Source organism: Barbus barbus (genome assembly GCF_936440315.1).
Source record: "Barbus barbus genome assembly, chromosome: 7".
Lineage (NCBI taxonomy): Eukaryota > Metazoa > Chordata > Actinopteri > Cypriniformes > Cyprinidae > Barbus > Barbus barbus.
Genome location: NC_136735.1, coordinates 8,350,716 through 8,363,840, shown reverse-complemented (window position 1 = coordinate 8,363,840; position 13,125 = coordinate 8,350,716). Strand labels below are relative to the sequence as shown.

At 38.3% G+C, this 13,125-nt stretch overlaps 1 protein-coding gene across 1 annotated transcript; it reads right to left on the bottom strand.

The window, feature by feature from the left end:
- Nucleotides 1–7,809: 7,809 nt before the first annotated feature.
- Nucleotides 7,810–11,680, bottom strand: LOC306872474 (calcium homeostasis modulator 1-like). Its single transcript, XM_079421040.1, has 3 exons — nucleotides 11,617–11,680; nucleotides 10,062–10,648; nucleotides 7,810–8,749 (listed from the first exon to the last, which is right to left on the bottom strand). Exons 2-3 carry the CDS (start codon nucleotides 10,611–10,613, stop codon nucleotides 8,060–8,062), a joined length of 1,242 nt encoding a protein of 413 aa, XP_079277166.1. The 5' UTR covers nucleotides 10,614–10,648; nucleotides 11,617–11,680; the 3' UTR covers nucleotides 7,810–8,059.
- Between the last annotated feature and the right edge of the window lie 1,445 nt (nucleotides 11,681–13,125).

The window sequence follows — 13,125 nt, the reverse complement described above, 5'->3', positions numbered from 1 at the left end:
AGAGGGCTGCAATATTTTTAAAGGAAGTAAGGCCGCATGCATGCATGCTGCTGGAGGAAACAGAAGCCGAAGGTGACAGACAAAACAAGCGAGTGAGAAAAAGCGAGAGTAAAAAAGAATAGGGCAGACTGAATTAGTGAACGCAGTGACACATATATGCAGCAGATCTGATGCAGATCATGTTGCTGTCTGACCTACTAAAGCATTGACATGATCAAAGCCTGTTTATGTTAAACCACAGAATATAATTGTAGCTTTTAAACACAGAAAGGGGGGAAAAATACAACAGACTCAGGCGACCAACCCCCAACACTATAGTGCGGGATCCGGCTCTAGAGACAACAGCTGCTGCTTGCCTAACAACCATGTGCTCTCTGTTTGTCGCACTCAACGATCTTGATGACTTATCAGTGGTGTAGGAGGTCAGTTTTGTGCTAAGCAGATTGTTTGCTGGTTATCTGACAAATCACAGGTTACATTTCATTCTGAGAATGTCATTTGCTGTCATACAGATGTTTTTTTTCCAGAGCTGTTAATGCAAACTAAAACTATAAAAAAATAGTTTTCGGTAATTGAAATGCAGCTGAAATAAAGTAATTGGATGAAAAACGCAAACTTAAATGAAAATTTGAAATGTTGCCTTGGCAAATAACTGAAATAAGCAATTCAGTTTAAAGGGTTAGTGTGCTTCTTGAGCCACTCCTTTGTCTCCTTGGCGGTGTGTTTTGGGTCATTGTCATGCTGGATCCCCATCCACGACCCATCTTCAGTGTTCTGGCTGAGCGATGGAGGTTCTCATCTAATATTTTATGGTACATGGCCCCATCCACTGGCCCCTTAATGTGGTGAAGTCGTCCTGTACCCTTAGCAGAGAAACAGCTCCAAAGCATGATGTTTCTATCTCCGTGCTTGACTGTAGGGATGGTATTCTTGGAGTGATAGTCATCATTTGTCTTCCTCCAAACACAACGAGTCGAGTTGATGCCAAAGAGCTCAATTTTGGTCTCATCTGACAACAGCACATTTTCCCAAGCCTTCTCTGAGTCATTTAGATGTTCATTGGCAAACTTCAGATGGGCCTGTACATTGCCTTCTTGAGCAGGGGGACCTTGCGGGCACTGTAGGATTTCAGTCCATTGCGACGTAGTGTGTTACCAATGGTTTGCTTGGTGACTGTGGTCCCAACTGCCTTGAGATCATTAACAAGCTCCTTCCGTGTAGTTCTGGGCTAATCGCTCACCTTTCTCATGATCATCTTTACCCCACGAGGTGAGATCTTGCATGGAGCTCCAGACCGTGGTTATTTTGTATTTCTTCCATTTCCGAATAATCCCACCAACAGTCGTCTCCTTCTCACCAAGCTTCTTGCTGATGGTCTTGTAGCCCATTACAGCCTTGTACAGATCTACAATCTTGTCCCTGATGTCCTTTGACAGCTCTTTGGTCTTGCCCATGGTAGTGGAGAGGTTGGAATGGAAGATACAGATTCTGGGGACAGGTGTCTTTTTAAACGAGCTGAAATTAGTATCTTCTTAAAGTGACAGGACTAATCTGTGTTCCACATGTGCATATAACCAATCTGTGGAAGCCAAAATTCCTGCTGGTTGGTAGGGAATCAAATACTTATTTGACTTACTAAAATGTAAATCTTTTTTTTACATTTGTATGCTGCTTTTTCTGGATTTTCTGTTTGATATTCTGTCTCTATCAGCTAAAATAAACTGATATTTTAGCTATATATACCATATAAACGCAACACTTTTGTTTTTGTCCCCATTTTTCATGAGTTGAACTCAAAGATCTAAGACTTATTTATGTACACAAAAGGCCTATTTCTCTCAAATATTGTTCACAAATCTGTCTAAATCTGTGTTAGTGAGCACTTCTCCTTTGCCGAGATAATCCATCCACCTCACAGGTGTGGCATATTAAGATGCTGATTAGACAGCATGATTATTGCACAGGTGAGCCTTAGGCTGGCCACAATAAAAGGCCACTCTAAGGCTACGTCCACACGAAGCCAGATTTCTCCCTATCCAATCTTTTTTTTTGCCTCAAATTCCGTAAACACGGAGTCGTCTCAGGAAATATCTGCGTACACACGGAATCACTGAAACCGACTGAAAACGATGTAGTACACATGCCAGACCAATATGTGGCGCTGTAATTCTGCCACAGAGATACACAAAAAAACAGTGAAGAAGACTTGGACCATGTGCGTAAACCTTGCGCGCTGAATACAAACTAACACACAAAGCAGAAGATTTTGCTTTAATAAAGTTAATGAGCTCAGTGGGTTCTGCAGCACGAACACAGGCACGTAGTCTGACATTGTTGTTGTTGTTGTCGCTATTATGTGACGTAGCGGTGTCTGATTAGGGGCAAGACGTGGGCTGATGATGTCATAGTTTCAGAAAATATATATATCCACATGAAAACGTGAAAACGGCGTTTTCAAATTTATCCACCCTGGGACCCGGTTTCAAAGATGATCGGTTTCACTCTTCGAAAATCCCGGATTCGTGTGGACAAAACGCCTATACGGTAAAAAATGTATGCGTATACAGCGAAACGCATCTTCGTGTGGACGGGGCCTAAAATGTGCAGTTTTATCACACAGCACAATGCCACAGATGTTGCAAGTTTTGAGGGAGCGTGCAATTGGCATGCTGACTGTTTTTGCCCGTGAATTGAATGTTCATTTCTCTACCATAAGCCATCTCCAAAGGCATTTCAGATTTGGCAGTACATCCAACTGGCCTCACAACCGCAGACCACGTGTAACCACACCAGCCCAGGACCATCCAACATCTTCACCTCCAAGATCGTCTGAGACCAGCCACCTGGACAGCTGCTGCAACAATCGGTTTGCATAACCAAAGAATTTCTGCACAATCTGTCAGAAACCGTCTCAGGGAAGCTCATCTGCATGCTCGTCGCCCTCATCGAGGTCTTGACCTGACTGCAGTTCGTCGTCGTAACCGACTTGAGTGGGCAAATGCTCACATTTGATGGCGTATGGCACTTTGGAGAGGTGTTCTCTTCACGGATGAATCACTCTACAGGGCAGATGGCAGACAGCATGTATGGCGTCGTGTGGGTGAGTGGTTTGCTGATGTCAACGTTGTGGATCGATTGGCCCATGGTGGCGGTGAGGTTATGGTATGGGCAGGCGTATATTATGGACAACGAACACAGGTGCATTTTATTGATGGCATTTTGAATGCACAGAGACACCGTGACGAGATCCTGAGGCCCAGTGTTGTGCAATTCATCCACGACCATCACCTTTTGTTGCAGCATGATAATGCACGGCCCCATGTTGCAAGGATCTGTACACAATTCCTGGAAGCTGAAAACATCCCAGTTCTTCCATGGCCCAGTATACGCACCGGACATGGCACCCATTGAGCATGTTTGGGATGCTCTGGATCGGCGTATACGACAGCGTGTTCCAGTTCCTGCCAATATCCAGCAACTTCGCACAGCTATTGAAGAGGAGTGGACCAACAGTCCACAGGCCACAATCAACAGCCTGATCAACTCTATGCGAAGGAGATGTGTTGCACTGCGTGAGGCAAATGGTGGTCACACCAGATACTGACTGGTTTTCGGACCCCCTCAATACAGTATAACTGCACATTTTAGAGTGACCTTTTATTGTGGCCAGCCTAAGGCAGCTGTGCAATAATCATGCTGTCTAATCAGCATCTTGATATGCCAAACCTGTGAGGTGTATGGATTATCTCGGCAAAGGAGAAGTGCTCACTAACACAGATTTAGACAGATTTGTGAACAATATTTGAGAGAAATAGGCCTTTTGTGTACATAGAAAAAGTCTTAGATCTTTGAGTTCAGCTCATGCAAAATGGGGGCAAAAACAAAAGTGTTGCGTTTATAATCTTGGTCAGTGTATGTGTGTATATATATATGTGTGTATATATATATATATATATATATATATATATATATATATATATAGTGCCCTCCAAAAGTATTGGAACAGTAAAGACAAAATTGCTCTTTTGGCTGTGGAGTCAAGACATTTACAAATATGATTAAAAGATGAATATGAGACAAAAATACAGAATGTCACATTTTATTAAAGGGTGATTCAACACATAGATGTTTTACCAGCTAAGAAGTTCAGCACTTTTAGAGTGTCATCCCTCTATCTGATGTGAGCATAAGTATTGGAACAGTTGCCTCACAGGTCTTTCTAAGGGATCAGCTGTGTCCTGTTGCATTAATTCTTCAGGTATTAATGTATTAAGAGCAGGGAATGTGTCGTATCAGTTATATCCATTACTTCTGTATTCTGAATCTTGCATTCAATGATGACACACACAAACCAGGATGAAGATGAGGGAGCTGACTTTGAGAGAAAAGCAAGCAAATTGAATGCTAAAAGAAAAGAGGAAGTCAATTAGAGCTATAACAAAAACAAAGGACATGGAGAAATCAAGAGTTTCGAAACCACCAGCGACACCAGCAACCAACAACTACCTGATCGCTGAGAAAACAACAGTAGTTGATGACAGACAAATCAAAAAAGCTGTGAAAATGAACCCTAAAAGACGTGTTTGTACAATCACCAACAACTTCCAGAAAGCTGGGGTGATGCTCTGACAACCTACTGTCCTCAGGAGACTTTGACACAGAATTACAGATGCTACACAGCAAGATGCAAACCTCTGACCAGCACCAAAAATAGAAAGACAAGATTAAAGTTTGCAAAAAAGCACAAAGTTGTGCCAGAAGAGTTTTGGAACTGTGTTTATGGACCGATGAGACAAAGATGAACCTTTATCTAAGTGATGGGAAAGCAAAAATGTGGAGAAAAAAGGGAACTGCAATGATCCCAAGCATACAGCCTCATCTGTAAAGCATGGTGGAGGTGGTGTCATAGCATGGGCATGCATGGCTGTCTCTGGAACAGGCCCTCTCAACTTTACTGATGACTTAATGTATGATGACAGTAGCAGAATGAATTTGGAAGGGTACAAAACCATCTTGCCTACCAATATTCAAGAAAATGCCACCAGATTAATTGGGAAGTGCTTCATATTGCATCAGGACAATGACCCAAAACACCCTGCCAGTTCAGTCAAGGAATTTATAAGGGCAAAGAAATGGAAAGTCTTAGATTGTCCAAATCAATCTCCAGGTTTAAATCCAATTGAACATGAATTTCACCAGCTGAAGAGGAGAGTAAAGGCAGAAACTCCCCAAAACAAGCAACATTTGGAATTGGCTGCATTAAAGGCTGGGAAAAGTATTTCAAAGGATGAGACCAAGAGTCTGGTGATGTCTATGGGTCACAGACTCACTGCTGTGATTGTACGCAAGGGATCTGCAACTAAATAATAGCTTTTAATCTTTTATATCTGCCTTATGTTCAACTGTCCCAATACTTATGGTCACATCAATGAGTGGGATGAACTCTAAAAGTGCTGTTCTTTTTATTTGGTAAAACATGTATGTGTTGAAACGGCTAATAATAAAATGTGACATTCTGTAGTTTTATCTCATATTCATTTTTTAATCATATTTGCAAATGTCTTGACTCCACAGCCAACAGAACAATTTGGTCTTTACTGTTCCAATACTTATGGAGGGCACTGTATATATATATATATATATATATATATATATACACACACACACAAACATACATGCATATATACATATATGTATGTATGCATGTATGTATATGTATATATGTATATATTTATATATATATATATATATATATATATATATATATATATATATATATATACATATATATGCATATTATGCATATTACGGTGGCAGAGAAGTGCAAAACAAATCACAATTCTGAAAACAAAATAACAAATTACAAACGCAAATGCAAATCTAAAAAACAAAATAACAATTCTGAAAACATTATAACAAGTCAGAAAACACAATGACAAATCAGACAAACCGGAAGAGGTAGGTATAGTTTGAGACAGCGCCATTGGTTTGGGAATAGATTACGCATCGCTGACTGGACGAGACATCTGTCAATCAAGGTGTACAGGAAGAACCAGAAGAAGAACAGCAGAATCAATTAAAGCATCAGCTCCAGTGGCGCAGATGGTAGATTGTGTGTCATCGATTTTTTTGACGGGTTCGATCCCACCTTTTGCCGAACTTTTTTTTTTTCTCCCTTTTCAAATCTCATATCACATCGGAAAGGCATTTATTTTCAATAGAAATTAAGGAAATCCAAAAGTTGAAAATAAAGTATCGGGTAGGGTTAGGGCAGTTGTAAGGAGGGCTTTATTGTACCAATAAGTGGCATCCATTTAATAATTTGAATTAAAATGATAATTTACACTCAGTACGTTATTATTGCATACTGTTTTTTGTTTTACTACAATACTGAGGTGAATAGCCACTATTTGCAACAAGTAGTATACATAGCACAAAATCCTGCTATTTTAACATACTTTAAAATACGTTGTAAAACTATGTTGTAGAACTATGTAAAATTTACCGTCACTCCCATAGACACTGTATTCGAAACACCCTCGCATTAGCAAGTTTTTTTTGTATTCTGATTCAAAGGTAATATAGAGTGTTGTAAATGTACATGCATGTATATTTTTAGGCAGCAGCTATTTGCACTGTGTAAATAGCGATAGAGGCCATTTAACTAAGTGCAATATAGTAATAGATGCTATTTACACTAAGTGCAAATACCTATTTACACTATGTTAAAATAGCAGGATTTTGTGCTATGTATACTACTTGTTGCAAATAGTGGCAATTATCTGCACCTCAGTATTGTAGTAAAAAAACAGTAAGTGTGTGAATACAATATGACGCATCACGACACTACAGACACCTGAGGAAAAACAGGGATTAAAGTCCAAAACCTGACTTGAAATAACCTAACAATTCAATCGGGGCTAAAGCGGTTGCAAACGACAATGTAAATTCACACAATCTAACTAATTTGTGCACGCTTATTCTTAAGCAGCCCAATGTCGATCATGGATCAAATCGATCCACCATGGCAAACAGCGAATATATTTGTGCTGTTTAATGCATTTGAGACGTTTTGTTTTCCTCAGTGCATAACTGACATGCGCCCTAAACTTTTAGTTTAGTGATTGTTAATGCTTTAAAAAGCAATTTTAGATTGTAATGTTCTAATGCTATCTGTTCTAGCTATAAAAGGTACAGCTGTTATAAAACCAGAGAGAAAGGCTGCATGGCTATGTTGGTATGTGAGAGAGTCAGTGCTAATATTGCATTCCTATTGGTCAGTGTTAGAGGAACTCAGTTTAGCCTGACAGTTAGCCTGCACTGAACCAGGTTAGCTTTCCAGCATAAGTAGCCACAGTGACTGAGGTTGATCTTTGTTAAATTTGCTTTATGGAACCAAATCATTTGACAGTGAGTCAGACTAACTGAAATAAGCCTGGTCTATTTTATGAAACAGGCCTCGAGGCGTTAGAAGTCTGAAGGCACAAGTTTATTTATGATTTGCTGTTTGTCTGAACCAAAGAAATAAAAGCGATCATATTTTTCGCATCGGCCACAGTTATGGAGATGCACATCCCTAATATATATATATACACATACATGCATGCATACATATGTATTTATATATGCATGTACAGTGGGTAAAATGATTATATATAATTATAAATATATATATATATATACACACACACACACATACATTTTAGTAGAAAAATTACATCAACTACAGAGTATATCTAATGTGTCAAATGTGGGGAGTTGTGCTGTATAGTGGCCTCTATTGGCACAAAGCGAGACAGCATTTTATTTAAAATCTTGTGCTTTATTCATCATCTGGTCACATTAATTTACCATTTTTACTGACAGATATATTTTTCACTCTAAAAAGTAGAGCAAATTATATAAAGATCAAACTAGAATTATGATTTATTGCGTTGGTTATATAATGTGATACATAATATATAACTGAAAAGACCTTAATGTATTTTAATGGTTAAGACAACATACATTACAAAAACAATATAGTAGGATTCCTGGTCAGATGTGACATTAATATATCTCAAACCTTGCTATAGTACACTGCCCATGCTTTTCTTTCAGTATTGCATGGAGAAGTGACACCACCATTCATGAATCCATTTTGGCTTGTGCTAGCATTGCTATGTCTATTCGTAAAACCATTTTGTTCTATGCTAAAGCTAGCATTCTCATATCCCTTGTCCAAATCGCTTTGGCCAATATCAAGGCCAGGATTCACATAACTGCATTTGAGGCCATTTTGGCCCTCATTTAGGTCAATTTTATCACAGATATTTTGGTCTTGATTTTTATTAGCATTCATGCTACAATCGCCTTTTTGTCCAGTGCTAGCATCTCCAGACTTTCTCAGACTCAGCGGAGGTTTGCACATGTGCCAGTCCCACAGCACCTTATTCATGGTGTCCTGGCGCCGAACACCCAACAGTTTGTCTTCCTCTGTAGCAGGTTTATCGTCCTCATCATCGCCACATGAATTATCATGAAAGCCTTGAATCTCACCGCTAATTCCCTCAAAGTATTGCTTGATGCAGATCTTGGCAAAACTTTTGGCATGTTCTGTGCAAGTCTCATCAAATACCTTGCGCTCCGTGTCTACGTAGTGGGACCAGTATTTGGTTTTGAGAAAGGCGGCCTGTGTGAAGCAGGGACGAATGGCTCTGATCAGAAATGCAGCGATTGTGATGATCAACAAGAACAACCATCCAAAAGCCTGGAACATTTACAATACAGACAAACAAAATGTATATATTAGTAACATTATTATTTCAATGCCATTAAGAAGTCTAAATGGTTAAGTTAGTCTACGCCAATGGTTTTAGGCTTGTGCAGAGTGCTACATTTCCATCTGCGTTTTCAGCAGCCATGGTTCTTTTAAGTGTTTTCTTAATTCCTTTTGTCAACAAATATATGTGTGTGTTAGTTTTGTTATATGTTCATAAAACCTATTAAAATTGTCTTTCAGTTTTAGTTATTTTAGTACATCAAGTTAAACTATATGAAAATGAGAAATGTTGCCTTGGCAGCTAGCTTAAATAGATTTATGTTTTTCAATATTTTAAGTTACCATTTATTTTATTTCAAGTAACAAATGTTTTTTTTTTTTTTTACAGTTCTTTACACTTGCGTAAAGAATTACACTTTTTAAACACTTTTTCCACATTTCTGTAGACAAATTCGTCATTTTTACTTCTAGCAACTGTTGTGCTCCGAGTCTGAGTACTTTTTGAGTTTAGGCAGCATAGAAACGTCAATTAAATTTTTTAATGTAATCCTACTACTGTTTTGATTTAAAGGGATCGTTCACCCAAAAAATTAAAATTCTGTCATTAATTACTCAATCTCATGTCCTTCCAAACCCTGTAAGAAAGTGGTCTCAAACTCAATTCCTGGAGGGCCACAGCTCTGCACAGTTTAGTTCCAACCAGATCCAACTCACACCTGCTTGGAAACGTCTAGTAATCCTGAAGAACTTGATTAGCTGGATCAGATGTTTAATTAGGGTTGGAGAAAAACTGTGCAGAGCTGTGGCCCTCCAGGAATTGAGTTTGAGACGACTTTTGTAAGACCTTCATTCAACTTAGAAACACAAATAAAGATATTTTTGATGAAATCAGAGAGCTTTCTGAATTAATAATTTTTGTGCATAAAGGACATAAAAATAATGACTTTATTCAACGATTTCTTCTCTTCTGTGTCACTGTCCACCGCCATTCATACGATGCATGCGTAAAAGAGAAGAATTATTGGATAAAGTCATTATTTTTGTTTTCTTTGCACACAAAAAGTATTCTTGTACCTTTACAAAATTACAGTTCAACCACTGATGTCACATGGAGTATTTTAATGATGTCTTTACTACTTTTCTGGGTCTTGACCATGGCAGTTCCCTTGCTGTCTATGGAGGGTCAGTAAGCTCCCAGATTTCATCAAAAATATCTCAATTTGTGTTTTAATTTTCATTTTGTAATCTATGCCATTAATATCAAGCAGTGGCAAATACTGTAGTAAGCAGATCATCTTACCTGTGAAATACAGTGTATGTATCTGGTGGCAGCCTCTCTCGACAGGATGTGCTGCCCTTCATATATATGCTTGCATGGTATTTTGGCCAGTGTTTGTAAGAGTTCCTCCTGAGATAATCCATGTCCACTAATATTCTTGCCAAATTCAGACATGTCCAAGTCCATACTGTAGGCACACAGGAAGCTTTTACCATCCATTAGAGTCACTGAGATCCAAACGGCTGGTGCGATGAGCGACCGCTGGGACATGGACACACACATGTACCGCATGACCGCAGGGTCTTTCCTCCGCTCTCCCACTGGCCGTTTCCACTCTTCTGCCAGCATCGCGACATTGTTGTTTAGTATAAAACCCAAAAGGAAGAACCATATAGGTGGAATAACTAGCATACTGATCCCATACGAGTAGTTGTATTCAGGGATACAGGGACAGTTGAATTCAAAAGACGTGTAGAGCTGAGCACTCGCCAGGGCCATGACACCACAAATACCATTCATAAAAGACTCTTGGTTGGACTGCAGCATCTGGGCCATCATACGGAACTTATCCATGTTGATATCTTGGATTGGTCTATCTGGATATTAACCTGTATGAGAATATTTTTTTTTACTTAAGGGCCAATATTGATATTTTACATGCAGAATGTCTTTCTTAAAAAGTTTTCTACAATCTTAAAAATAAAGGTCCTAAAGGGGGTTTTCGCAGGGATCTGAAGAACCTTTTTTCACTATAAAGAACCTTTTGTGCAAAATAAATGTTCCATTAATGTTAAAGGTTCTTCATGCAGCCACAGATGTACAGTGGCCCAGCAGTGCACAGCACAGTGAAATTAGCACAACACAACAGAAACAAGCCACAATACAACGAAATTAGCACAACACAATGGAAACAAGCCTCAACACAATGAACTTAGCACAACACAATGGAAACAAACCACAATTCAATGAAATTAGCACAACACAACTGAAACAAACCACAGTAATTAGCCATAATCAGATTTTGTTCTGTTGTGCACTACTGGGCCACCGTACAGATGCCAATAAAAATATGTATGAAGTCAATTTGGAATTAATTGAAAAATTAAAAATGGATAACATTATAGTTAACAGGAACTAGCAATGAACAATACCAGCATTTATTAATCTTCTTAGTTCATGTTAATCTCAACATTTACTAAATCAAGGTTAAAATGTCATAAGTTAACATTAGTTAATGCACTGTGAGTAATCAATGCTAACTTGAACATGAATATTTTTCATGAACTAACATTATTAGGTTAATAAAAGCTGTAAATATACATTGCTCTCTATTAGTTCATGTTAAAGCATTAACTAATGTTAACAAATGAGACCTTATTGTAAAGTGTTACCGAAAAATGTACAGTATGCAGTAACTTGTAGACAACTATTTTTTTCTTTAGAATATTGCGCACTGCTGAATTATACATAATTAGACTAAGTACTGTATAGGGTCACGAGACAATTCACTGACTAAATTATTAAAAACTTAAATATAGAAGTCTGAAATAATTGAAAAACAGCTCTGTCTACTTACAGAATATTGCAATGTGCTACCGAACATTCATTCGCCTGTGAAAGCAAAGGATATTGTGTTATCTGTTTCAGCCCTCATTATCTCTCTCTGACACACAAAACTAAATACACACCTTCTTCCACGTGATGTGAAAGATTCTAAGCTCTTAAGTGAAAATGTGAATCTGTTGATATCCTATACTTCTGTCTGTTTGTATTTTCGTCCTTGCAGACATCATGATTTCAGTATCAATGGAAAAAAGTGTCTTTGTATTTTATCATAGTATATATAGTTGATTGCATGTATTTACATAGGCGGTGATACCATGGTAACAGGCGATGTGGCTCAGAGCGCATGCAAAGGCATTGCCTCTCCCTATTCAAATTAAATCTGCTGTGGGATTGCAGGTACAGTTGGTGGAAAACTTTTTAATCATTTACAATGATTATTAAATCAACCATATTTCCTTTAAATACCTTAAATATACACTCTATTGTTATGTACTAGTATATACAACATAGCAGAATATATGCGTAACAGTGCTAATGAAACTGATGATTGAAGGTGGAAGAGAGCACCATTCATTCACTCCCCCTACTGACAATTCCAGCCGCTACTGGGAATCGAACCCACAACCTTCGGGTTACAAGTCGATTAGACCATGACTGCCCTAGTAGTTATCAAGTCAACTCCACTGAAGGGCTTGACTTGACAAAGGCCATATTCACCAACTTGATTACTAAACCACGATGCATCTCAGAAAATATTATTAATGGGATTTTGATTCGCCTCACTGAATAAATATCAGTTCACCAAAAAAACGTTTGCTCAGTCGGCACCGATAGCAACATGGTTAGTGCGGCAACACATAGCGCAACTGTGCTCGCGGAAACCCAAGTTCGATTTCCTTCCCGTCCTCTTTGCCGATCCCATCCCCCTTTCTCCCCAATCAAAAATGCTTTCCTGTCTAACCTTTACTGTCCTATTCAATAAAGGTATAAAAGTCCATAAATACAACTTTTTTTTTAACTTTCAAAAAAAACGTTTTCTCATATTCATTCAACAATTCATATGGAAACATTTTTGTTAGGTAACCTATTTATTCCTGAAGGTGAGTCTGGAGTGTTATGAGTGAATCTTTAAAAAATATTTTCTCAAAAGATTCATTCAAAAATACAGCATAACAGCAAAAAAATTAAACCCATTTTTTTTAAATCATGACAGCTAAAGGATTGCAATTATTTGATTGATCAAAGACTTGTGTCCTAACAAGGTAAGTGGACACAAGCACCATTAAAAGGAACACTCCACTTTTTTTGGAAATAGGCTCATTTTACAACTCCCCTAGAGATAAACGTTTGAATTTTACCGTTTTTGAATCCATTCAGCTGATCTCCGTGTCTGGCGGTAGCATTTTTAACTTAGCTTAGCATAGATCATTGAATCGGGTTAGACCATTAGCATTTGGTCATCAAAAATGACTAAAGAGTTTCGATATTTTTCCTATTTATAACTTGACTCTTCTGTAGT